At 38.5% G+C, this 27,496-nt stretch overlaps 1 protein-coding gene and 1 long non-coding RNA gene across 5 annotated transcripts; both read left to right on the top strand.

Annotated features, from left to right (window-relative positions):
- The first annotated feature begins 501 nt into the window (after positions 1–501).
- On the top strand, positions 502–27,314 carry LOC136691791 (7-methylguanosine phosphate-specific 5'-nucleotidase-like). 4 transcript variants are annotated; one of them, XM_066664585.1, is made up of 9 exons: positions 502–683; positions 20,308–20,406; positions 20,688–20,757; positions 20,881–20,927; positions 21,633–21,718; positions 22,169–22,258; positions 22,687–22,849; positions 23,241–23,441; positions 25,068–27,314. In XM_066664585.1, exons 1-9 carry the CDS (start codon positions 681–683, stop codon positions 25,176–25,178), a joined length of 870 nt encoding a protein of 289 aa, XP_066520682.1. In that variant the 5' UTR covers positions 502–680; the 3' UTR covers positions 25,179–27,314. The 4 variants fall into 4 exon arrangements, with proteins under 4 accessions (XP_066520682.1, XP_066520684.1, XP_066520683.1 ...); XM_066664587.1 differs by lacking the exon at positions 502–683 and adding an exon at positions 12,303–12,575; XM_066664586.1 differs by lacking the exon at positions 502–683 and adding an exon at positions 18,283–18,437.
- LOC136690692 (uncharacterized) lies at positions 3,706–10,934 on the top strand. The gene is made up of 4 exons (XR_010801751.1): positions 3,706–4,161; positions 4,272–4,337; positions 4,436–4,511; positions 4,597–10,934. It is a non-coding gene; the product is annotated as an uncharacterized lncRNA (long non-coding RNA).
- Positions 27,315–27,496: the final 182 nt, after the last annotated feature.

The raw sequence follows: 27,496 nt of genomic DNA, 5'->3' as shown, positions 1-27,496 counted from the left end.
AATTTTATTTATTTATTTATTATGATAATTATTTTTAAATGAAAAACATATAACTGTTATTTACTGTAAAATCGAGACCCTGGTAATGATAACCCCTTCATAACCAGATGTCCAAGAGATTGTAACTGTAACTGTCCTTGCTTGTTTTTGCTTGTTCCTTTCTTCATTGTCTTAATTTGTGGACACAGATGGGTTCGTTTTAAAACTTACATGGTATATAAACTACTTTAAAACTATTTAAAACTTTAAATATTTTTTTAATACTTTTAAAAAAAAATTATACCTTAAAACTTTTTTTGTCAATTTAACTTTCAATAAACCGTTCTATAAATGACTGTCACGGTGCTTGTCCACAGAGTTGAGGCTACACAGGAGGAACGGGTCACGCGCTGTCGGGTCGTGTTCTTCTGGTATGTTTGAGCACGGAAACGGGCTGCGTTCAAAATCTCGCCATGCTCCCTACTCTCTACATAGTGCGTACCTAGTGAGCTTCATGTCCTGAAGGCTGTGATTGGGGTGGGACCCCTGGTTTTCGGTAGCGTAGCCCTCTGTCTGTTATCGCGGCTTCTCGGAGAAAACTGGGTATCGGCCTCTTGTCTTTTAGCAGATAAATGTAATTCGAAGTTCAACCGTAAAAATCTAGCCTTACATCTGCTTTCTGTACAGCATTCTTGTCGAAAATGGTGAGTGATTAATGTTGCTAGCATTATGCTACCCGGTAAAACCCCTCTATCCATACTGAAAAACCTGGAAAATAAACAGCTCGATGTAGCTGGACTTTTCCCTGTACACTGAGTATTTTAATGTAACGATCTCCGAGCAGCGCTGTTTTAATCCGGATACAATCTAATGGAGAAATGTCTATAACGCTGATACTTAGTAAGTTTGGCACAATTCTGCGGAAGTATCAATATCGCGATTAGGAATACCGAGATTTTCGATAACAAAATAACAACGGCTAGGCTTCCAACCGCACATATTAGCATTATCTGAAACAACAGCAACCTCATTGCCATTCTGTTTTGCTGTCTCACAAGTCAGTGCCTTAGAAGGCAGTATTTATTGGTTTTGTAACTGAGTTGCATTCGAGACAGGATTTAAAAGCAGAAATATTAGTACACTGGTACTCCTAGAGTGCTTGCCCAAAATAATTACAACTTTGAAGATGTTGGAGCAAAAACAGGCAGCGTTTACACAAGAATACATATTGGGCACAACTAAGAGCTTTTTTTTTATGAGGCACCCATGATGCATACACAAACACATAGTTAGCAGTAAGTATATTTCTACCCTTAAAGTCATTTTACAACAGTACAATGAAATTTGACCTATCTTATTTATACACACACAAATATACACCCTACTGTACTGGGGCAGTAAACACCCAGAGTAGTGGGCATCCACATTGCCTTGGTCAAGGGGACTTCCACAATGGAGATTTCTCTAATAATATAGAGACAGCTGGTTCCAATAAGTAATTATTCATTCATTCATTCATTATCTGTAACCGCTTATCCAATTCAGGGTCGCGGTGGGTCCAGAGCCTACCTGGAATCATTCCTGCAATGCGGGAATACACCCTGAACGGCAACACAGACACACACACCCATTCACTCACACCTACGGACACTTTTGAGTCGCCAATCCACCTACAACATGTGTTTTTGGACTGTGGGAGGAAACCGGAGCAACCGGAGGAAACCCACGCGGACACGGGGAGAACACACCAACTCCTCACAGACAGTCACCCGGAGCGGGAATCGAACCCACAACCTCCAGGCCCCTGGAGCTGTGTGACTGCGACACTACCTGCTGCACCACCGTGCCGCCAATAAGTAACTAAATTTGGAAAAATGTAAATAAATTAGTAAAATAGTAAATATTTGAGTGATGAATACAGAAATATATATTGATTTGTGTGGTGAATGGTGATTTTTATTATTGGTTATTATTTCCTTTATAGGAACACAGCTTATTCCTTATTCAGGCATCAGATCAACTACAAGATGACACATGATTTCAAGTCAAGTCAAGAGAGTTTTATTGTCAATTCTGCATATGTACAGGACATACAGAGGATTGAAATTACATTACTCTCCTCTCCAAGATGCAGTAACATTTAACAAAAAATAGACTAAATTCAACTAAGCTAAGTATATAAATATATGAAAGTGAACAAACAGAAGACAAGTGCAGGACATACGATACAAGCAACACACTGATAGACATACATGAGTCAATGGAACACTGACTGAAGACAATATCCTGATGTGGAGGTAGGATAATGAATGTACAAGGCAGCCATAACAATAGTGCAAAAAAATTGTAATAGAAGGAGGTAGGATACTGGATGTACAATTTGCATGTGAGAGAGATATATGAGGCACTTTTTGTAACTTCGTTTTGACAGGTCATTTGGGCCAATCAGAGCGTGCCACGTCATCAAGCCCCGCCCCCTTTTGGGAGGGAAGTCCCGCCCCCTTGTCCAATCAGAAGCGTGTATTTGACAGGAAGTCCCGCCCTCTCGTCCAATCAGAAGCGTTTATTTGCTCGGAAGTCCCGCCCTGTCATCGACCAATCATAAGTGTGTATTTTCCCGCCCTTGTTCAAAAGTCCCGCCCTCGCTTCGTCCAATCGCAAGCGTGTATTTTACCCCCGGATTTCCCGCCCTCCCCTCAACCAATCATAAACGTGTATTTTAACCGTAATTCCCGCCCTTCGCTCTGTTTTATTATAGATATCTACGACCCCCCACGATGAACCCCTTTATCGCGCGCGCACATACGCGAGCCCCCCACCCCTTTATCGCGCACACACGCGCGCACAGGCTCTGTTTCATCACAGGTGTCAAGTCACGAGCTACGCTTTATCAGTCGCACACTCGCTACCGTAATCGCTAACGATCAACCACCCCACCCCTTTTATCGCGCGCACACACATAAGTGAACCCCCCACCCCTTTTATCGCGCGCACACACATAAGTGAACCCCCCACCACTTTGGAATTACAGGAATCGTCAAACGCCCCCCCCATCAAACGGTTATGACACACGCACGTACCCCCCACACACACACATACAGGGTATACATAAGTAAATTTTTAATTTTCTAACTCCAAGTTCTAAATGATTAATGGTGTTTTGCACTTTTTGTAACTTCGTTTTGACAGGTCATTTGGGCCAATCAGAGCGTGCCACGTCATCAAGCCCCGCCCCCTTTTGGGAGGGAAGTCCCGCCCCCTTGTCCAATCAGAAGCGTGTATTTGACAGGAAGTCCCGCCCTCTCGTCCAATCAGAAGCGTTTATTTGCTCGGAAGTCCCGCCCTGTCATCGACCAATCATAAGTGTGTATTTTCCCGCCCTTGTTCAAAAGTCCCGCCCTCGCTTCGTCCAATCGCAAGCGTGTATTTTACCCCCGGATTTCCCGCCCTCCCCTCAACCAATCATAAACGTGTATTTTAACCGTAATTCCCGCCCTTCGCTCTGTTTTATTATAGATATCTACGACCCCCCACGATGAACCCCTTTATCGCGCGCGCACATACGCGAGCCCCCCACCCCTTTATCGCGCACACACGCGCGCACAGGCTCTGTTTCATCACAGGTGTCAAGTCACGAGCTACGCTTTATCAGTCGCACACTCGCTACCGTAATCGCTAACGATCAACCACCCCACCCCTTTTATCGCGCGCACACACATAAGTGAACCCCCCACCCCTTTTATCGCGCGCACACACATAAGTGAACCCCCCACCACTTTGGAATTACAGGAATCGTCAAACGCCCCCCCCCCCCCCCATCAAACGGTTATGACACACGCACGTACCCCCCACACACACACATACAGGGTATACATAAGTAAATTTTTAATTTTCTAACTCCAAGTTCTAAATGATTAATGGTGTTTTAGTGATTAAAGATTGTTTTAAAATCGTTCATTTTCTCCCCCGGTCTATGACCCACACCCCAAAACATACTGTTTTCATACGATAAAAAATGACATTTGAAGATGTCTTAACGCTGCCCCTCCTAAACCCTCCTCCTCGCTGTACGTCAGAAAAGTTTACGATAAGTGACTCAGTATATCTAGGAGCTCAAAAATCTACGCATTACACGCTGACATTCAACTTTGGATGATATACTGCTCGGACTGGAACCAAAAGGTAAGAACTGACATTTATAACGTAAAATAAGAATAATTTAAGAATATTACTTTATATTTCATTTTAAAAATTTTATATATTTATTTATTTATTTTATTTTTATTTTTTAGATTAAGAACAAACAAGAACAGACGTGATGGCTAATATTTTACAAGCTCCAAGACTAAGTCCTTAGGGTAAGTAAATATATATATATTTATATATAAATGTGTATATATATATATGTAATATGTATTTTATAATGTTATTCATGAAAATTTTCGTATCTCTTTAGTCAAACGTCCTAAACAGTTATGAACTGGAGACACCTCCTACTTGAACACATCCACTTATGATGAAGCTCTTCCCCTGTAAGTAAAGTACAATATGTTATTCATAATTTTGTGTGTATTTCCTAGTCCTAATTGAAGCTTTTTGTATTTTTTTCATCCTTAGATTTCAGTAAAAACAATCTGAAACTATTATGATGCTACTTTCTACGAATGCTGTCGTCTGTGAAGAGCCATCGACTGTTGACTCAAGAATGTAAAACTTATTTTATTTAATGTTTATTTATTCATTTGCTTTATTGTATTAGTCAAATGGCGCAAAAACGCCCTAACAACGAGGTTTTAAACAATGAAGCTAAGAAGCCTAACATCAGTCCTTTTTCACATGATTTAAATAGCACTCAGATAATCTGCGAACTAAAACGCAGTATTTCAAAATTAGAAACTAAATTGAATGAATACGAAACGTACACAACTCTGAATCCTTTTCTGTTAGAAGCTGTAAATCAGCTTAATGACAGTTTGTCAGTAAATCCAACCCAAAACTTTGAATGTTTAAAGTCTCCTGTTAATACCTCAGAAAATACAGCTAAAAGTTTGCATGATGTTTTCTTTGAACTGGAGCACAGCTTATCGAAATTACAAAACACACTCAATGAATACGACACGTGTACAACTCTGAATCCTTTTCTGTTAGATGCTGTAAAACAGCTTAATGACAGTTTGTCAGAACCTTCTAAGCCAACCACAGACTTTGAATGTTTAACGTCTCCTGTTAATACCTCAGAAAATAATCCTGAAATTTTGTCAGATTTTTTCTATGAACTAAATCAAAGTCTTTTGAGATTAAATGATAATCTGATAAACTTAAGTCAAAATTCATTAACCAGTCCTGATTATCATGACAATTCTCCTCCTTCACCTAATATTGAGAATAACCCCAATGACAATTCTCCTCCTCCATCACCTAATATTGAGAATAACCCCAATGACAATTCTCCTCCTCCTTCACCTAATACTGAGAATAACCCCAATGACAATTCTCCTCCTCCTTCACCTAATACTGAGAATAACCCCAATGACAATCCACCTGACGATGGTGATGTACAAACGGGAGGTGATCTTGACCCAAATATCAATATAAATCGCTTAGACAGATTCCGCACCACAGAAATTAGAAGAAGGATAAACTTTTTTTCTCTCGGTAACGTCGACAGCTTTGCAGAATTTTACAATTATGTTCTTGAGATTTTAAATGAAATGCTCAATGTTGCCAATGGTGAAATAGTTGGACCGAGTGATGGTGTGTTTGTAGAAATTCAGGGTGATTCGCTCAATGTTTCGTCGCGTGTTCAGATAAATGATGGGGGTATTGATCTGAATTCCTTTCTGATGTTGTTTGAAAACTCCATCCAGAGTAAATTTGAAATACTTTCCGATGAAACTTTACAATTAGTTATTCGGATTGTGCACGCTCCTCAGGGTGGAGGGAAAAAAAAGCTATCGGGTATCTTCAGCACAGATTTTATTCAGAAAAAGATGAAACATCTGTATGTTTTTCACAACAAAGATAACCTCTGTTTTGCCTTATGCGTTTCTCAAATATTGAATCCTGAGAAAAACATTTTCGAAGTAGAACAAATAGCGAGGCAACTGCAAAATGATGTAGGTTTATCCATAGATGAAATGGTTAGCTTTGCACATATCGCACGCTTTGAGCAACATTTGAACTGCAAAATCATAGTGTTGTACCGAAGTGATGAAAAGAAGGGGTATAGTTTGTTTCAGAACACTAACATGCCTCATGACAAAACCGTTTACCTGTTCTTGCAAGATAACCATTATTACGGCGTCAAAAATCTTAAAGGTGTTTTAGGTACATCCTATGTCTGCCCCTACTGTTCCACCGGCTTTAACAATCAGAAACATCACAAATGCGATTTTCATTGCAACGTATGTCTTGACAAAGACTGTCCTAAACGGTCTAAAAAGACTGTACAATGTGAAGATTGTCTAAGGGTTTGCAGATCGCAGTATTGTTATGATAAACATAAAACAGTGATCGATCCAAGCGGTGATCAAACTTTATGCAAAACTAGATTCTACTGCCCTAAATGCAATACCGTGCAGGATCAGAGTAAAGGATCGAAAAAGCATCAGTGTCAAACCAATCGTTGTAAAAACTGTGGAGCCAAAGTTGATTCAGAAATCACACATGAATGTTTTATGCAACCTATAATATTTGAAATTCCCGATGAAAAGTACGTCTTTTACGATTTTGAGACGAATCAAGAAACAGGTTACCACGTAGCTAATTATATATGTTGCATTGATTTCAAAGGTAGGGAGTGGACAGCAAAAGGGGACAATTGCGTGGCATCATTCTTTAGAAAGTATCGCAAGGAAAAGTATAAAAGTTATACATTCATAGCGCACAACGCTAGAGGGTATGATTCATACCTTTTGTTGAACCATTTAGTGAAGGAAGGTATCACCCCTAACATCATAGCGCAAGGTGGTAAAATCTTGTGTTTTCAAGATGTTGAGTATAAACAGAGATACATCGATAGTCTCTCTTTTCTCCCTATGAGACTGAGCGCTATTCCAAAGGCTATGGGGTTCACATCAGACAAAAAAGGTTATTTCCCACATTTTTGGAATACTGTGGAAAATCAGAATTATGTAGGACCTTATCCGAAACCCGAGTTCTACGGGGTAGACACCATGATGACCAAAGAAAGAGAAGAATTTTTTGAATGGTACAATACATGTACAGGAAAGCTCTTTCACTTTAAGGAAGAAATGGCTCAATATTGTAAGAACGACGTCCACATTCTGAGAAAAGGTTGTATAGCTTTCAGGGATGAGATACTTAGCAGTACAATGGTTGACCCGTTCAAATGCATCACCATAGCTAGTGTCTGTTTACAAATATTCAGAATCAACTTTCTGTCTGAAAACATTTTAGCTATCCCGCCATTAGATAATTACATCGACAGTCAGAAATCTTTCTCAACACCTTCCATACAATGGCTCGAGTACATCTCTGAGAGAGACAAGATCCCCATCCGACATGCCCTCAATGAAGGTGAGGTCAAATTCGGAAACTATTTTGTGGATGGTTATTATGACGACGGTAGTGAACGTAAGGCTTTTGAGTTTTTAGGATGTTTTTATCACGGATGTGATAAATGTTTTCCTTCAAATTTACCACATCCTCTAAGTAAGAGTTCACAATCCTTTGGGGATGTTTATCAAAATTCTATGGATAGAATTCAGACTTTACAAAACACTTTCAAACTGAACGTAACTATGATGTGGGAGCATACCTGGAATGAGATGAAAAGATCAAACCAGGATGTTAAATTGTTTATGCCCCGCTTTGACTTCCCTGAGCGCATAAAACCGCGAGATGCTCTGTTTGGTGGTCGAACAAACGCATTACATCTCCATTATGTAGCACAGCCCGGTGAAAGGATTGATTACTATGATTTCACGTCCCTCTATCCTTATGTAAATAAAACAAAGAGGTACCCCGTGGGTCACCCCACTATCATCTTTCGTGATTTCCAACCGTTGGAAAAATATTTTGGGCTTATTAGAGCAAAAGTTCTCCCCCTAAGGGCTTGTGGGCCCCTGTTCTCCCTTATAGAGTGAAAAGCAAACTCTTGTTTCCTTTGTGTCGGACGTGTGCTGAACAACAAATGCAAAACTGTAAACACTCGGATGAGGAGAGGGCCCTGACAGGTAGTTGGTGTAGCGTTGAGGTGATGAAAGCCATTGAGAAGGGGTACAGAGTGTTGAAGGTGTTTGAAATATGGCACTTCCCTAATCATTCGAAATATTTGTTTACAGAATACATCGACAGGTTTCTGCAGACAAAACAGGAGAGTTCAGGTTATCCCTCCTGGGTGGTGAATGAGGCCGATAAAAAAGAGTACATTCAAAAGTATGAGGAGAATGAAGGGATCAAACTAGAACAATCACGCATTGAAGTTAATCCTGCGCAGAGATCTGTGGCTAAACTGGCTTTGAATTCTTTATGGGGAAAAATGTGTCAGAGAACAGACAGGACAAACACTACACTGATCAAAGACCCTAGTGAGTTTTTACAATTCATATTCTCGGATATGTATAACGTAAGTCATTTCTCCTTTCTGAATCAGGAGGTGGCATTGGTGCAGTGGCGTTACGCAGACGATAGATGTCTCAAACCGGGTAACGCTAATGTATTTATAGGTATTTTCACCACAGCCTATGCTAGACTTGAATTATACAATGTGATAGATCAACTACAGCAGAGATGCTTATACACGGATACTGACAGCGTCATTTTCAAAAGTAAAGAAGGTGACTGGATGCCTCCTCTAAGTGATTACTTAGGAGGCCTTACGAGTGAATTGGACACAGGTGATCAAATAGTAGAATTTGTCAGCGGGGGTCCGAAAACCTATGGTTACCGCACTCTCAAAGGGAAGACTACGATGAAAGTTAAGGGTATTACTTTAAACTACACCAATGGTGAAATTGTTAACTTGAAATCCTTGACAGAACTGGTTAATGAACATGTGAAAAATCCTAATTCTAACGCTGAAATTATGACTACCCACAATCAAATTGTGAGAGATAAAAGAGGCTTTCACTTAAAAAACAAATCACTGATGAAAAGGTTCAGAGTTGTGTACGATAAACGTGTTCTCTTACCCGATTTCACAACATTACCATACGGATATTAAATAACTAACTAAAAATGATTCATCCAAGGGGATTTGATTCTAGACTTCAGCTTCCTTTTTCTTGTATAGTGTGTGGACCAAGCAATAGTGGAAAATCTTTTTTTATCAAAATGTTGTTGGAAAATTGTAAGGATTCCATGTCAAAAACCCCGGATCAAATTGTATGGTGTTATACGTGCTGGCAACCTCTCTATGATGAACTGCTGAACAAAATAAACATACGTTTTGTTCAAGGAATACCCGACTCTTTGTGTGATGATGAACTCTTTCCACCGCACAAAACAAATTTATTGGTAATCGATGATCTGATGGAAACAGCTAGCAAGAACGAGGAGGTAGAGAAGGCTTTTACAAAATATACACACCACAGAAACCTGAGCGTCATCTACTTGGTTCAAAATCTGTTTTTTCAAGGAAAAAGTAGCAGAACCATCAACTTAAACACCAACTATATGGTGCTTTTTAAAAATCCTAGAGATAAACTACAGATAAGCATACTGGCACGTCAAATGTATCCGGGAAACAACAAATACTTTTTAGAATGTTACCAAGAAGCAACTGCTAGACCTTATGGGTATTTATTTGTAGATTTAAAAGCATCAACGCCAGATGAACTTCGTCTCAGGTCAGGATTGTTTGCGTGGGAGAATCCTGCAGTGTATATTCCAAAGAAAAAATTTGTAAAGTACTGAAAAATGTCTGCGCGTCTAAAGAGAAATGTTCAGATGTTGACATCTCTATTTCATGCTACCCCTGGAGAAAGGAAGGTTATATTACGTAAAGCTTCCTCAGATCTCATATTAGCCATCTGCGAATTAGCCCTAAATCTATTGAGAGGAAACATACCTTTAACGTCTCGTCAATATCATCAGTTTAAAAGACAGAAAAAATTAATTCAACTATTTGCTAATAAAAAAACATCTGTGGAGACTAAAAGAAAATCTGTTAACCAATCCGGAGGATTTCTTCTCCCTTTATTAAGTGTCGCAATCCCCTTCATCAGCAGTTTAATAACATCTGGTCAGAGATAACATGGAAACCGCTGATAAGATGTATTTGGTGCCTCAACACCAGTTAGATAAACTTAAAAACATGACGAGTGGAAAAGAAACTGTTAGAAAAATGGTGGAAAATGATATAGACGATGTGATGCGTCATATATTGAACAGATCTGATTTGATTCCTTATGAAAAGGCTAAACTTTATGCATCAGCCTTGCAACGATTTTTAAACATCGTCAAACAGGGGGAAGAGGAAACGTCTCAAATAACCCTTTCCCTACCTACTGAAAATAAGCCGTCGACGGAGGCGACTGAAAATAAACCTTTGACTGAGGATTTACAAACAACCAAAGATGAAATTATTAAAGAGGTTATAGCAAATGTTCCAGCCAGAACCAGAAAAAATGCTTCTTACATCATGGAGAAAATATTAAAGTCTGATGATGTAGCTTCATGGAATGATGAAGGTGAATTTATTTTCAATGGTCAAACAGTAAAAGGATCACACATGTTGGATTTGATTAAAAATCTCACAGCTCCTCAAAAAGTATCTGATGACCGGAGACCTTTAGGCTGGGGTGAACTGTTACAAACTGTCGCTAACTTAAACATTCCATTTTCAACCATTCCTAATGCAGGGGTTAGACGAAAAATATCTGATGTTAAAAAATCCAAAACGTTGTATTCTACCCCTGCTTCCTCCCCTACAAGTTATGATTCCTCTAATCTTGAACCTGCTTTTAAATCTCCTAGATTTACCGCTTCAAACTGGTTGAATTTTTAATTATTCATATTGTAATTTTATTTCATAAATGATGAATCTTTGTAACAATTAATCATGTAATGTTTATCTTTATTTAAATAAAATGCAATTTCAATGATTTTACATGTGTCATCGTTATTATTTTATTTCAAATACAATGTAAATCTTTCACCAGAGTTAACACATTGAATACAATTCTTAACGTGTGTGTTATTTTTTCTAGGGTACATTTTTTTAACAAAAGCTACAACCATATCATCATTTCTTTTTAAATCATCACTATACATAGACATAATTTCATTTAAAGTATAACCTTTAGCTTTATGATATAAAAAGAATACACAATGTTGTCCGCAACAAACAGATTCGAACCTCTGCACTTGTTTAGAGTTATGTATTATTTCCAGACAGTTCCTTTTTAAAAAATAATAAATAGATTCAGGAAAGATGGGGGAATTTGGTCGATTTCCGTATGAATCGAAAAAATATCCTGTGGTTTCATTGATTATATATAAAGCCAGCCAGTGACCCCCTGGCATGTGGCTCGGGTCGGTATTTACGATGAACAAAGCAGGAAACTGCGTCAATCTGTTCTCGGGTAACTCATCACTAGCAAAAACACCGTAAAAGACTTTTCTTAGAGACGGACAACTTCTCATCAACTCTGTAAGTTCTTCGGTATCCATGGTTATTGATAATCTATGAGAACGTTTCGACGACTATTGATTTCCAAAATTGAATCAAAACTGGCATACACAATTAGATTCACAGTCCTCGGAAGAGGGTTTCGAAATCTGAGTTCCAGTCTCATATTACCCGACTTTATTAAAGATAGATGCTGCCCACAGTCATCATCGGGTGTCAGGTTGAATGCGACCAGAGTGTAACCTTGGGTGTAGTCTTGTCTGTTTATAGACAACCCCTGATCTTTAAGTTGTTTTCCTGAAGCTAAAATTAAGGAATGAAACTCACGGACCACATTCCCGTTTTGAAAATCCGGCTGGAATGGCTTTGCAGGGTGTTGTGTCCCATCTACATACAGAGCTATAAACTCTGTATCGTAATGTTTAAAATTAAACGGATTTTTATTGTATACACCGCTGAAAGCGTCATTATCGACCATTCCGAAAATTAATGTTTTAGGAAGGGGTCCGAGGAACAGGTTCTCTTGGGTACAGATACGACTGCCTGCGGGTAGACTGAAGGTTTTCATAGAGACCCTCTCTAACGGATATTTAGCTGTAGCGTTAAGTAACGCCTGCGCATGACCCAGTTTCACAGCTGGAGAAACTGTTACTTTTTTCACAAACAGCGATGCTGAGAGTAATTTGAGATTGTAATCCCTCGGTCCTTCTTTCATTAGACAAAATTCCTCTTTACTTCGAACCATTTTAATTTTTAAATCAACTCCGTTTAGTAAAAGTTTATCTTGAAAAAATATATCAGAATGGATGTGCCCGATCAAATCAAAGGTTTTACTTTCTGAGCTAAAAAGAGCCCTGTTTTTTAATCCATTATTACGACCTTGAGGGTCGGTTACATCCATCTGACCGGCTGTATCTTTATAAAACAACCCGGTTGAAAATTGCGTTTGCAAGGCGTCTGCGCCATAATTCATGATACACTCCATTATTGATCTGTATGGGTAAGTATTGCTTGATTGACTGATGAGGCGATCCCCAAGCATAACATCTACTTGTGAAAATAGAGATGCTATGGGATAGTTAATCATTCCGACCTTGGCATCGTTAGCAATATTTGACCCGTCAGGATTTGTAATCTTACATCTTAGATGTAAAAAGGTGTTGTTCAAGTCCAGGTAGTCTTCTCCATTTCCTGCTACGTAAAACTCCAAGGGTCCGTTATCAGTCAAGGCGGAAAGTGGCGGTATTTCGACATAAGTATATTTTTCAATACTTGTTTGAGTGTAAGGTAACGTAAAAATGTCTAGCTCAGATTTGGTGCATTCAGTTGAAAGACTGTGTAAGAAAGCCATTGTATTAGAAAATGTTCAATCTTCTGCGTTTGATAGAAGAGGAGGAGGACGAAGCACGCTTGTTGTCTCTTCGTTTGTTCTTTTTCACTCTGCCTTTACTCTCTGCAAGCTTTCGCTTTTTATCTGTAATTACAACTCGCCTCCCAGGAGGCCTCTTAACATTCTTGCGCGCAATCGCAGCAATTCCTGATCCATCCTGTTTTTGATTCCTGTTAATAATGTTGCTCACAACGTCACTTACTATGCCTTGCGCGGCTGTTTTAAAATGCGGTTTTACAATAGATATACCCCTTTTAATAACAGGCACAGCCATCCTAAAAAGCGCTTTGAAGATTCCGCCTAACCCGGAACCATACATAGTCGGTGTTCCTTGATACCCCGGAAGACCACTTCCTGCTTGATTTGTATAATATTCTATAAGATTTCTGGGGTCCGTGTAGCTTATACCGGTCATTTTCAAACGCGAAATGAATGTTTTGCGGGTCTAAAGTGAAGTTTAGCGATGAATTTTCCGTAGAGAAAAGGAATATGTTGATTCTGGTCTGATTTAATTTCAATAACTATATCGTTTATAAAACTCTTGCTCACAGGTACGTAGTGTGGCTTGTCGTAAGTTATTGTGACAATTTCGTTGTTCTCACCGGTTATATGTACACATCTCAACAATGGTACAAAACTATCCCCTACCCTTTGATAATGAATAATATCTGTATACACGTACAGGGTGTAAAATCCTGCGCGGACGTCTACCGGATAGCGAGCCTCAGGTTCATCACGTGTAAGATTTTTCTTTGGTTCCAGACCTAATATAATTGATAGAATACCTTGAGCCCCCAGCGAATAACTTTTATCAGTTACCATACGTATTTTGTATGTATTAATATTATAATGGATTTTTATTTCAAGGCCTAACTTTTTTATAGATCTATTCATTTCCTGAACCAGAGCATCTATGTTGCTGTAATACCCCGGACTCATCTGACAGTTATAAAATTCTTTTTTCATTCCGTCATCGAATCGAACAAAAAATATGCTTTCCCACGCTGTCAACGAGTACCATGAATGAGGATATTGTACTTCAGTGAGAGACACCTCCCAGTCACCCGTCAATTCAATAGGCTTGGCAAATTTGGTCGTGTAACATGAAATCTTGTTTTCAGGATAGATGTCTTTGGATGCGTTGCTCGGGAGAGTCACGTAGAACCCTGTCTCTTCCATGACTATATGATTATGATTTTCATGGCGTTCCTATCAAATCTTTTTAAACTTTGATGTCAATCACATCCTTTGCAGGGATCCAAGAGTTAAACTTTTCAGGCCACCCCACCCATTTAACTAAACACATCTTTCTCCTATTTTGTATTTTTTCATCTAAAATGTTCTCAATTTTATAGGTTTTATTTTTTCCGACTATAATTTTTTGTAGCTCCTGTTCATAAAATGCCCCGTCAATGTTTTCACCGTCCATATCTTGCAGCTTGTAAACCGGAGGATCTCTCGGTATCTGTTCCAAAACGGTGAAATTTTCGGTCGTATAATTTTGCTCATATCCTTTTTCGAAATATCTTTTCACACGAGAAATCTTTACAATGTCCCCGATCTTAAACTTAAAACGTAGTTTCTTGGTTCTTGAAGGAATCAACCCGTACAAGTTTTTAAAAGCTTTGAATGAATTTGATTCATTAACATCAACAGGTTTCATTTTGATAGAGCTGTGGTAATTACTATTGTAAGCAAGGACCATATCCTGTACCACATCAACGTATTTTCTCGTATTAACAGCTGTGAAATATTTCCACATTTTATTTTTAAGCGTCTTGTTAAAACGTTCACAGACCGAAGCTTTCTGCCCTGTGCCTGTTGCAAAATGTACGATATTATATCTGTTCATTAATCCTTGAAAGCTTTTGTTAAAAAATTCTTTTCCTTGGTCAGTTTGTAGTTTTTTAGGAACTCTCCCATCCATCAGAATAGACTCAAAAGCTTTTGTCACCTCAGCTCCTGATTTGTTCCGTAATACACATACCCAAGCATATTTAGATAAAATATCTATACAAGTTAACATAAATTTCATATTCTCATTATTCTCTGACAAACTAGTCATATCCACTAAATCGGCTTGCCATTGTTCATCCATGTTTTTCACAAAAACTCTGTTTTTCTTAAATTTAACAGAAACAGGTTTATGCAGAGTGTATGCATCCTGCTCTGCTAGCCAGGTTTTAAGTTCACCATCGTTTACCCGTTTACCAATTTTCTCAACAATAGCTCTTTGCAAACTCTCAACCCCTCCGTAAGATCCTGGGTCTGAGGGCGTGTAATAGATGTGTCTCATTAACTGCTTCGTCATTTTTGTAATAATGAGTCAAATATGTGTGATCTCAATATTTTATTGATTTATATTCAGAAATCTTGGGGTCTAAAATAAAAGTGTTAGATAAATAATATACTTTGGTTTAAGAATTAAACAAGACACCGCAGAGTCAAAACACACACTGTATGAAATAAATTTATATTATTACTTTTCAAAAAATCACACATTGTTTAAGATACATTAAATAAATAATTTTATTATTAGTTTTTCAAAATCACACACAATTGGTTACATACTTTTTAAAAGAATAAAAAAAACATATATATATATATACACAAGAAAATAAAATAAAAATATATACATTAAATAAAATTAAAAAATAAAAAAGTTCAGAGGTGTTAGTGACACATTTCAGACGTTTTATTGAGTAGGTGAGGTGAAATTGTCCATGAGATGTTGAATTTGGTAGCCCCAGTAATCTACATTGTCATTATTGACATGTTCTGAGTACACGGGGGGAGCTTTGTCTTTGATCTCTTTTAGAGCAGTTGCGATATTCATCTCGTTTCGCAAATCGCACACAATCGTTTCAAACGACCCCAACAATTTTTCTAAAGATGGGAGATGCATGTACCCACAGAGATGCAATACTCTCGCTAAGAGAAATTTAAGACACGGGCGATAGAGTTTCTTGAGAAGCCTTTTAGCATTGATGTGTAGGTAAAATTCTTCCGGATCGTAGAGGCATGAATGTTGGTGTTGCGACGGGTGGTCAACGACGCATCCGTTGCAGTTTTCAAGCATATCCTTCTGAATCACCTTCTCAAGGAGGTCCGCTGTGAAAGCCCGAATGATGGAGAGCATAGACGGGGTCACAAACTCGTCATCCTGAGCCTTGAAAGATTCTGAAGTTCCATCCTCACCAGTAGTTTGAAAAAGTTCTGAAGTGGCGTTGTCACAGTTTTGAGCATAGTACAGGTTGACATATTCCTGAGCCATTTTCAGCAGACGTTGCGTTGTCACTTTCTGAGACACGAGTGACTTGTTGAGAGAGAGAGAGTGTTGCTTGTTTTTATCTCTCAAAAGTTTTGGGTGTGTACTTTGGCACCTCCCCCAACAACCCCTACAAGGAAAACTGACGTCAGATTCAAAAATGGTCGTCTAATCTTAATTTTAACCTCTGAAGACTTTTAATCAATTCGTTTTCTTCAAACAATTGTTCAATGTTTTCAAACCATTCTTTATATATTTCTTTCCAATCTTCCCATTCTATTTTCACGCAGGAATCACGATGTGAAGAAAATCCCATATCAGGTGCATTTCTTTTGTGACTGTATAACATCCACAAGCAGACAAAACACGTTCCTTTAACATTCTTTACGATTTGGAGAGCAAAAGTGTGCAATGTCACAGCTCTTGTTGAATTCCAAGGTTTGATGAGGATCTTGAATTGTTGCGATGAATACAAATTACCAGACATAAGTTTAGTGTTGAGATCGTAGCAATGGTTAGTGAAACTGCCCCAATCGTTTCGATGTAGCGTAAAAACTTCTGTGGCATCTTTACAACTCTCTGTTGAGCTGTTGAAAAATGATACGCTGTCTCTCTCATGATCAAAATTAAATCCCAAGTACAATCCATTTCTTAATTGAAATGTTTTAACCTTGTCTGATTCAGAGATCCGTGAAGATGTACGGCTAAGAGATGAGGGTAACTTTCTTGGAGCTTGTAAAATATTAGCCATCACGTCTGTTCTTGTTTGTTCTTAATCTAAAAAATAAAAATAAAATAAATAAATAAATATATAAAATTTTTAAAATGAAATATAAAGTAATATTCTTAAATTATTCTTATTTTACGTTATAAATGTCAGTTCTTACCTTTTGGTTCCAGTCCGAGCAGTATATCATCCAAAGTTGAATGTCAGCGTGTAATGCGTAGATTTTTGAGCTCCTAGATATACTGAGTCACTTATCGTAAACTTTTCTGACGTACAGCGAGGAGGAGGGTTTAGGAGGGGCAGCGTTAAGACATCTTCAAATGTCATTTTTTATCGTATGAAAACAGTATGTTTTGGGGTGTGGGTCATAGACCGGGGGAGAAAATGAACGATTTTAAAACAATCTTTAATCACTAAAACACCATTAATCATTTAGAACTTGGAGTTAGAAAATTAAAAATTTACTTATGTATACCCTGTATGTGTGTGTGTGGGGGGTACGTGCGTGTGTCATAACCGTTTGATGGGGGGGGCGTTTGACGATTCCTGTAATTCCAAAGTGGTGGGGGGTTCACTTATGTGTGTGCGCGCGATAAAAGGGGTGGGGGGTTCACTTATGTGTGTGCGCGCGATAAAAGGGGTGGGGTGGTTGATCGTTAGCGATTACGGTAGCGAGTGTGCGACTGATAAAGCGTAGCTCGTGACTTGACACCTGTGATGAAACAGAGCCTGTGCGCGCGTGTGTGCGTGATAAAGGGGTGGGGGGCTCGCGTATGTGCGCGCGATAAAGGGGTTCATCGTGGGGGGTCGTAGATATCTATAATAAAACAGAGCGAAGGGCGGGAATTACGGTTAAAATACACGTTTATGATTGGTTGAGGGGAGGGCGGGAAATCCGGGGGTAAAATACACGCTTGCGATTGGACGAAGCGAGGGCGGGACTTTTGAACAAGGGCGGGAAAATACACACTTATGATTGGTCGATGACAGGGCGGGACTTCCGAGCAAATAAACGCTTCTGATTGGACGAGAGGGCGGGACTTCCTGTCAAATACACGCTTCTGATTGGACAAGGGGGCGGGACTTCCCTCCCAAAAGGGGGCGGGGCTTGATGACGTGGCACGCTCTGATTGGCCCAAATGACCTGTCAAAACGAAGTTACAAAAAGTGCCTCATATATCTCTCTCTCATGTGTATTTAAGTGTATCCTCACTAGGTTATGGAGATTCTACCTGTAGATAGCTTCCGCACGCTATTTAACCTTGGTCTGTCTAACCATGTCTGTTATTGAAGCCTCGCACTCTCATCTCACTGCCTCATGACAGATTTTTCATGCAGCCGCTGTCAGGGTTAACATAGCTTCTTCTATCAGCTAAACTTATAACTGTGGTTCTGTGCTCAGATTTTCCACATTCCATGGATCTATGTTCCTGTTTGGAAAGTCCTAACAATCTGGCATCAGCTGATAAAGTATGAGGTCAGATTGGTCTCTCTCTCTCTCTCTCTCTCTCCCTCTCCCTCTTGCCATCTTTCATCGTCTTTTTCCCTTTCCACTTTCTCCGAGTTCTTCTACTTTCTTACTCCCATCTTTAACCACGGCGAGTGTGTGACCTCTGTTACCTAAACAACATAAATGACTATAAAGTTGACCATCTTTTTTAAGATGCCCCTGTGTAACAGTACAACTACCAGAACTAGGACTGAAGTGTAAGGTAACCTCTGTACTGTGTCTGTGTTTATGTGTCTGTAGTGATATTGATGACATAATATATATATATATATATATATATATATATTTAATCATCCAGATTAAAACACACAGATTATGATGATTTAGTGAAACACCTGCAACTTGTGCATGCAGAAATGAAGTAGTTAGTTTAGATGCTTTATAGATGAGCATCTTGTCTATAACTAACACCTAGCTACATATCTGTTAGATGTTTTTAATAATAATTGCATTATAAGTGTGTCATTGGAGAGCTTAACACTTTTGGAGGAGAACACTAACTGCCAAGTCTGTCATTTTCAGGGCCAAGGTGATAGCTGATCTCCTGATGATAGGGCCAGTGTTAGACAGCTGTTCCACTGAGTCCAACCAATTTTAAATTTAGGACACAAAATATATGTGAAAACCAAAAAACTCTGAGAATAAACAAAGAACGTTAGCGTTTAGGTGGTGCTGTCAGGACACGCGATGACCCTAAAATCTATTTAGGTGACAACGTGCTCTTAGGTTGTTTTCTGATTCTGTTGTTTTACTGTATTCTGAGTGTCATTTATATGTTGTGTTTATGAAAGGTATCAATCCTGTAGTAGATATTTTTTGTTTTGAATCCCCAGCTGATACACGAACAGAGATGTTTCATTGCTGTTTAACATCTCTCACATAAACCATAAAACCAGACAGCACTGTGGACATTTTCCTCATTGACTCTGTTTTACGTGTTTTGTGCTGAAGTCTGAAAGCTCTTCACGTACACACTCAGCAAACATAACGATGCCCAGAGTATACACACACATTTTGGATAAATAATTGATACTTTATTAATCCAGCAAAGATACACGTTTTGGAAGTAGACAAAGTTCATAGGTCAGTCTCAAGGTCCTCTTAATTGGTCAACTGACTCTAGGCTTACTTCAGTCCAACCTTGAATTTTCTGACTTATTATGGTGCACCAGTCATTCACCGCCATGACAATTCATACTGGATGCCTTCCGGGATCTGTGTATAATTTTGTGTTAATTTCATCAAGGGCTCAAGCTTTCAGCCAATCAGGAACAGCCTTGTGATGGAGGTGGATTTACTTATTTTAATGAAATATACAACTTTTTCAGCAGAGGACAACAAAATACAGAAATATCAAGAATTACACAACATTTTTCTGTTATAAATGTATTATTTTCTAAAAATGTAAAGTACTCTATTCAGTTTATTCAGCCTATTATTTGTTTTTTATTACGTTATATCACTATCCCAGAAAAGGAAAGTATTTGAAAACTCTGCTACATGATCTTGTTTCCAGTATGATTTCAGGAGTATTTGTATTTCATGAGAATTTGACTGTTGTTCGCAGATATAACTGTTTAACCTAGCTGTCGGCTAAGGCTACTATAGCTAACTAGCTGAACTTCAGCCACAAATCTCTCAATACTTTAAATAAACTGCAGTGATTTCGTGTTTAAATAAAGTCTTTTGAAATATGCAGTTTAATAACAGAATTTAAAACATTTTTACCAGAATACAGCTACGCCGATATTATAAGGAGTTACTAAACACAGTTGCTGTTAATGGCAGAAAATCAGTTGAATCTAAGCTCATTCATAGTCTCTTTCTCTTAACTCAGATTCCTGAGCTAGCAAGACCGTCAGTCCTAATGAGAGATAGAGGAAGAGTGGAAGAGATCATCCAGAACATGTACAGGGCTGGACCAAATGCACTTCAGGTACAGCTACACTCATATATTATGTGTTCATTTTATTAGAAACTTCTACCTAGTTTTTCTGCTCACTTCTGCATTATGAGCTCAGTGTATCTTGTATGTCAGCTTTAACATGTCACAGTTAAAGACTGTAGCACTGATGGTTGAAAAATCTATTCAGTCTCAGTTTCATTGTTGTTCCGATTGTTCCTGTGGTAGTGGATCATCAGCACAGTGCTCACACTGACCCAGTAGTGTTAATTGAAGTTCACCTTCTTTTTAACTGTTGGTTTTACTCTTTAAAGGTGATTTCCGACTTTGACATGACACTGACCAGGTTTGCTAATAATGGAAAACGTTGTCCCACAACATACAGTGAGTACAAATACACACACACACACACACACACACACACACACACGCAAGCACATTCAAGAACATACAAACTTACTTCCAGTCTTCTTACCTTTATTGATGTATTCTGTATTTTCCTCACAGACATCCTTGAAAACAGCACTCTCATTAGTGAAGACTGTAAGACCAAGGTAGGCTACTATATAGTTTCAGCAGGAAAACACTTAACACTTTAGAATCATTCACAGTGTAAATCTGCTCCTGTTTCTTTTATCTCGCTGAATCAATCAGTTTATGTCATAAAAAGTTGTTGAAGCTGGAGCATGGAGGTGTTTACTGTTTGAGCCAAGAACTGCACTGTAGCTAGGGATGGACGATACGGCCAAAATTTATATCACAATATGTTTCCTGATTTTGGTTTCTACGATATAATTCCAATAATTGCATAGTTTTCAAACAAGAAACATAACATCACCATCAAGCATAAACCTTATTGGATTTGTCAATATTAATATTAATACACATATATCTCCCGCCCAAGAATACAAGTACTAGCATTTTAACTTTACTATTGTGATTACATTTTTAATAAATAGATTCTACTGATATAAATCTGTGTTGATCTTACGTTGATTCTTATATTTTACATTTAAATATCCATTATTAAAAGCTTAAAATGAGACAGTGCTTAAACAGCACATTTAACAATATTTTTTTATTCACTCAACAGCATATTTGAGCATTTCATATAATATTATTGAATGACTTTGCTGTGTTATTTGAACAGTAACACTTCAACATTTCAAATATGTGCTGTTATTTAGCTTTAGGGCCTTAAATAAAGCTGTAATTCGCTTTTCATATTTAATTAAAGTGAATTTTTCTATTTTATGCAGATGTCAGGCTTGTTCGAGAAATACTACCCCATAGAGTTTGACCAATCACTGTCGGTCGAGGAGAGGGTGCCTCATATGGTGGAATGGTCAGTGAGTCGGCTCATGCTCATGATTTGACTTTGGTTCAGCCGTTAATTAAACATCCTCAGATTGTTTTTACCAGTCAGTCATGCTTCCTTACATTTCAATTGCCTTATCAAACTGTGGCACCTTGAAAAAGATATTGCAGTAAATTAACTACATATTCTCAAAACAAAAAGATGTAGTTAAGAAACAAACAAACAGGTAGTAAATGTATTATATATTTATGCAATTTATTACATAATAGTGTAATAAACATGTTAATTTTGACAAATTTAAATTGCCACAATTTTTTACACTTTTTTTTTTTTTTTTTTTTTTTTTTTACAATTTCTTAAACTCTCCAAACCACAAATTCACTGTTTATTCAAAAACTCCTCTCTTACTCATGCTTTTGTTATTGGTGGAGAGTAAACTGTGACTTTTAAGAGAGTGTGTGTCTGTGTGTTTGTTAGGTGGACACGTGCTCATGACCTGTTGGTAGAGCAGCGGATCAGGAAGGACCAGCTGGCCAAGGCAGTGAGGGAGTCGAACGCCATGCTCAGGTCTTTACCTACAAAGATACTCACTTATAACCCAGTAGGAAAAGACATCTAATACAGCAGTTACCTTTCATCAAACAGCCATGTGTTGTAATTTATTATGACAGTTGCCAGTTACTAACTAACATTTAGAAACATTGGTTAAGAAAGATTTTCAATCAGTAATTTAATGTTTAATTTTTTTACACATTGGCTGGAACAACGCAGCGTTCAGGTTTATCTGGAAATTATGGAAATGTTTTGTGAGTTTAATGTCAACACAAAGAGCCTAGTTCCTGATGGTTAAAATAAACAGGACATACTGTATTTTTAAATTTGAGATATTAAAACACATTATAAAATGATTAAATCACAGTTTGGTTTAATATTTGTTTTGATTCTGTGTCATGTTTAAATAATGACTGAGAGTGTGTTTGTGTGGACCTGTGTAGGGACGGCTATCAGCTTTTCTTTGACACATTGAAGGATCTCTCCATCCCTCTGCTCATCTTTTCGGCTGGGGTGGGGGATATCCTAGAAGAGGTGATCAGACACAACGAAGTGTTCCATCCCAATGTGCGAGTCTTCTCTAACTACATGGAGTATGATGAAAATGTGAGTGTTGCTCATTTTCCATTCTTATTTCGAATATTGGAACTGAATCAGAACCTAAGATGGATGCTCAACACAGTCTCTGAGCACAAATGTTTTCAATCGGTCAAGATGTGTTTTACACTGGAGCTATGAGGCTCATAAAGCTAAGTAATAGCTGATACAATTTGTTTTGTTGTTGTTTTTGCTCTTGTGCTCCCCCTACAGGTGCAGATTGTAATTCACATTTACAGCACTGCCCTGGAATGAAGGTGGGAGGTTTCCTACCCTCCCTCAAATGTTACATAGTGCAGTTTATGCAGTGCTGAGTATGGAGTAGCAACGACCGAGGCACTGCTCTCCCTGTTACAGGAAAGGAATTGAATTAATGAATACACTCATCTTTGTCTTTCAGGGTGTTTTATGTGGCTTTAAAGGGCAGTTAATACACACCTTCAATAAACGGGAGGGTGCCTTACTGAACCCAGAGCAGTTTAAGCAGCTTCAAGACCGCCCAAACATTCTGCTGTTGGGAGACTCTCTGGGAGACCTGACGATGGCTGATGGAGTCCAGAATGTCCAAAACGTTCTTCGTATTGGTTACCTCAATGATAAGGTATGAACGTTATTTAACGCAGGAGCACAGAGCCACATTATTCATTATCATTTACTTAGTGTTAATGAAAACAGGACACATGATGTCAAAGCTACAAAGCACTGAATGGTGCCCCTTTCACACATAGCTGCTCTCTCGTGGTTCCATGCGAGCCAAGTAGGGACTAAACGGTGACATGTAAACCTTGCAAGAGTGCTGATTGGCCAGAGGGAATTATCATTGGCAGCTCTTAAAGTTACATGGTGGCCTTTTGAACAGGTTCAAATATTCCTTGGAGTGGAGGAAAAGGAAAGAATTCGGCGAGAGCTGACAGTGCAACTAGGAATGAAAAAACTCTAGTGACCTCTCTGAACTGACGTATGGCTGTGTTTAGTCCCAAAAACGACTGCAACCTTTGAATTTGTGAATTTAAAGCCCAACACAAGCCCAACTGTTATGGTGTCCAAAGCCTGCTGTTCCCATTAGTGAAGGTGTTTTATGACATCAGTGACTACATTGAGGGGGAAGCTGTGGTTGTGGAAAATGAACCAGATAAAAAAGCAAGTAGAGTCGAGTAAATACAATGCAGTGGAAAAGCGCCAATAGACAGAGGGTCTGTTATTTTTAGGGTTTCAACCTGGCCACACTATTGGTGGTTCTTATTGATGGTTCACTATATCGCCGTATCCTTGGGCCTATAATATGCTGTTTCTATACGTGCTATATGTGCTGTTTCTATACATCATACCAAAGTACGTTGGTATGTTTTGAGTGTCAGTCTAATTTGCTGCCGCTGTAGGTGGTTCTCAGCCATGTTAAGTGACACAAGGCACCTGAATCCCCCTAGACAGTCTGGCAATGCGAGGCTACTGACTTATTGAATTAACTATTTACAAGCCAGTTCCCTAATTGTGTTGCTTCCAAATAATTCATAATTTGGCAGAAATTACATTTTTAATAAATGAGCAGGTTTTAATTATAACAGTTCTTTAAAGTGTTTTTGTAAAAAAGATGTATTCTATTAGAGAATAATAGACTCTAATAGACTCTAATTGGTGGCATGGTGGCGCAGCAGGTAGTGTCGCTGTCACACAGCTCCAGGGACCTGGAGGTTGTGGGTTTGATTCCCACTCCGGGTGACTCTCTGTGAACAGTTGGTGTGTTCTCCCTGTGTCCGCGTGGGTTTCCTCTGGGTGCTCTGGTTTCCCCCCACAGTCCAAAAACACACGTTGGTAGGTGGATTGGCGACTCAAAAGTGTCCGTAGGTGTGTTGCCCTGTGAAGGACTGGCGCCCCCTCCAGGGTATATTCCCGCCTTGCGCCCAATGATTCCAGGTAGGCTCTGGACCCACCGTGACCCTGAACTGGATAAGGGTTACAGATAATGAATGAAATGAATAATACACTCTAATTCTATTTTTATCTGTATGTCAGCTTGTTGGCATTTTTGGCTTTTTATATCGTTTTAATTTAACTGTTTTCTTTTTTCTGTAAAGCACTTTGAATTGCTCCTGTATGAACAGTGCTTTATAAACAAACTTGCCTTGCGATCATTTTTATCATTTTAAAGTAATGTATCAGTTTAATGCAGTGTTCTCCAAATATTCCTTTAATATCTGATGAGTCTTTTTGAATGGTCTTGTTCCAGGTTGAGGACAGAAAGGAGTCGTACGTCAGCTCTTACGACATTGTTCTGGTGAAAGATGAAACACTGGATGTTCCCAATGCCATCCTCAAATACATCATCGAAGGGAAATAAAGCTTCATACTGACAGTCACTTTCAGAGGAGGCTTAGATGAGCCAGAAGTGGGCAGAAGTAAACAGCCGTCACTGGGTTTAACCTCCTTCATTCTGGCAGTCTTCAGGATGGAATAGTTTGAACGAGTCCAGTTCGATTTTAATCGAAATGCTTTGCAAAGAAGCATAAAACTAAAAGTAGAATTATTTTATTCTTTATAGTGAAATTTCAAACAACACGTCCCACCGGTTCTAAATGTTGTTCTTGCGCACAAAAGTACTGTAGTTTACTCTATTTTAAATAATTGTAACAAAGTTCTCCTCTACATAAGCTGAAATGTGTAAAATGCCTTTTGACTTGAACATGCAGGTGACTTCTGGTCAAACTGTAAAAAATGTGTTAATTAGATACAGGAAAATAAATGGTGGCCTGTGCAAAAATTAAAGGCCAAATCAAAATGTGCCGACAAATATCATATTTAAATTTGTTCCCTGCATAAAATCAGTGGTTCAATGTTGACTAAATGTGAATTTTTTTAAGCTTCAATCATAAGATGTTTTGTTTGAGTCCTGAAAGTCTAATCAGTATTTAAACTGGTAGTGTGATTAGAAAAGGAAGGATTTTTTTGCAACAATTGTGTCATGTCTTGCATATAAGGGTTTGTTACAAAATACAAATACAATACAAATGGCTTTAGGGAGTGGTTACTAAATGCAACAAGGTCTTTTAATTTATTTGTGATTTTAAATTTAGCACAAAAGGTAAAGATATTTGTGTTTGGTAGATAATTTCTTTGCTGTAATTTAAAAATGGTGCCACATTTGTAATGAACATGCATTTGTGGGATGAGCATTAGAGCTGAGTTTTTCCAAATCCTCTCTGCCAAAGCCAAGCAGGTTGTTCTGTGTGATGGATTGCCACTGGTTGCGGAATTTCATCTCGATATCTCTCTGCATTGAGATTGCCTCCAGTGATGACAAGCCTTGTTTTTCTAGTGAGGGAGATGCCGCCCCACACCATCACACAGAAGAAGCTGTTTGGCTTTGGCAGAGAGGATTTGGCAAATTTTTCATGGGTGCAACCCACACTCAGCTCTACTACTCATCCCACAAATACATGTTCCTTACAAATGTGGCACCATTTAAAATTACAACAAAGAAATGATCTACCAAACACAGATATCTTTACTTTTGTGCTAAGTTTACATGGAGCAAATTGACCTTAACTGCCGCCCTATCAACACAAGCAATTGGGCAACCACAGGACATCTCTCAGTGTGAAAATGGGAATCTGCTGCTCTGGTTTGTGGTCAGTGTTTGTTCACATAATTATCTGTTTTCAGTTGTCGTCCATTTACCTGAAGGCATTTTATTCCCAACTTTATTTGGATTGTTATGAACATGTTCTGAGAAGGTGCTGTTGGCCGCTGGGAAAAGCACAAATGGAAGAAATGGGAGTATATTTATTTTCATCCTGCCTGAATTTGAGATGCTGAGGTGTTGTCTTTTGGGTGATATGTCTCAAGTTTACATCATGTTCTGTGTTATTTTTGCACTCATTTCCAGAAACCGTTATAAAGCTCATAACACTGCTTGTGCAATTTGAACTGTCTAAAGGTTAAAGGTACATTTTATTTTATGGTTCTCCCCCTCGTTCCTCCAAATGTAGTCAGTCATGTGGCTGCTGATACTGGCTGTGAATTTAGCTATGCAACATTTATAGCTTTAAATGTACGAACCATGTTGTATAGTACATGATTAGAGTCCAAGTACATGTTTGAACTGTACTGTAATACAGGTATGCATATAATTATTTTTAAAAAGTGTTTGTCCAGGCTCTGCACAGGGTTGTGTTGTTTTTGTAATTACTATTGACAACTCCACAGATCAGAAATTAAAATCCCATTAACTCTAATAAGAAGCTGTTGTGTGCTAATCTCTCATTAGGCTGAATAGGATTTTTATCTGTTTTCTGTAAAGCTTTTCCAGTGTCACAAATGTAGCTATGAAGGAACTGGTACAGTGGTGGAGCTCGGAAAGCCCAGTCATTTTTTTATTTTATGAGGATTCTACAGGGTAACCAGGTTTCCTCAGATTAGACCTAACCACTTGGACCAAGGCTGATTCTCAGCTGCTAGGTTTTTACAAACAAACTGTGTACTGTGTATATTTCAGATTTACTCATTGAAACAGCTCAGAAAATTGCATTTTGTACACAACTCGTTTCCACATCCCATGTTCAACCACAACAAGACTAAACTTGCTCTCTGTACGCACAGCCAAATCCAGCAACACTGTAAACAAAATACTACATCCTTCCCACATGAGTGAAATGGGGG

This window comes from Hoplias malabaricus, chromosome 3, assembly GCF_029633855.1.
Source record: "Hoplias malabaricus isolate fHopMal1 chromosome 3, fHopMal1.hap1, whole genome shotgun sequence".
Taxonomy (NCBI): Eukaryota; Metazoa; Chordata; class Actinopteri; order Characiformes; family Erythrinidae; genus Hoplias; species Hoplias malabaricus.
This window is presented reverse-complemented; position numbering and strand designations above follow the sequence as displayed.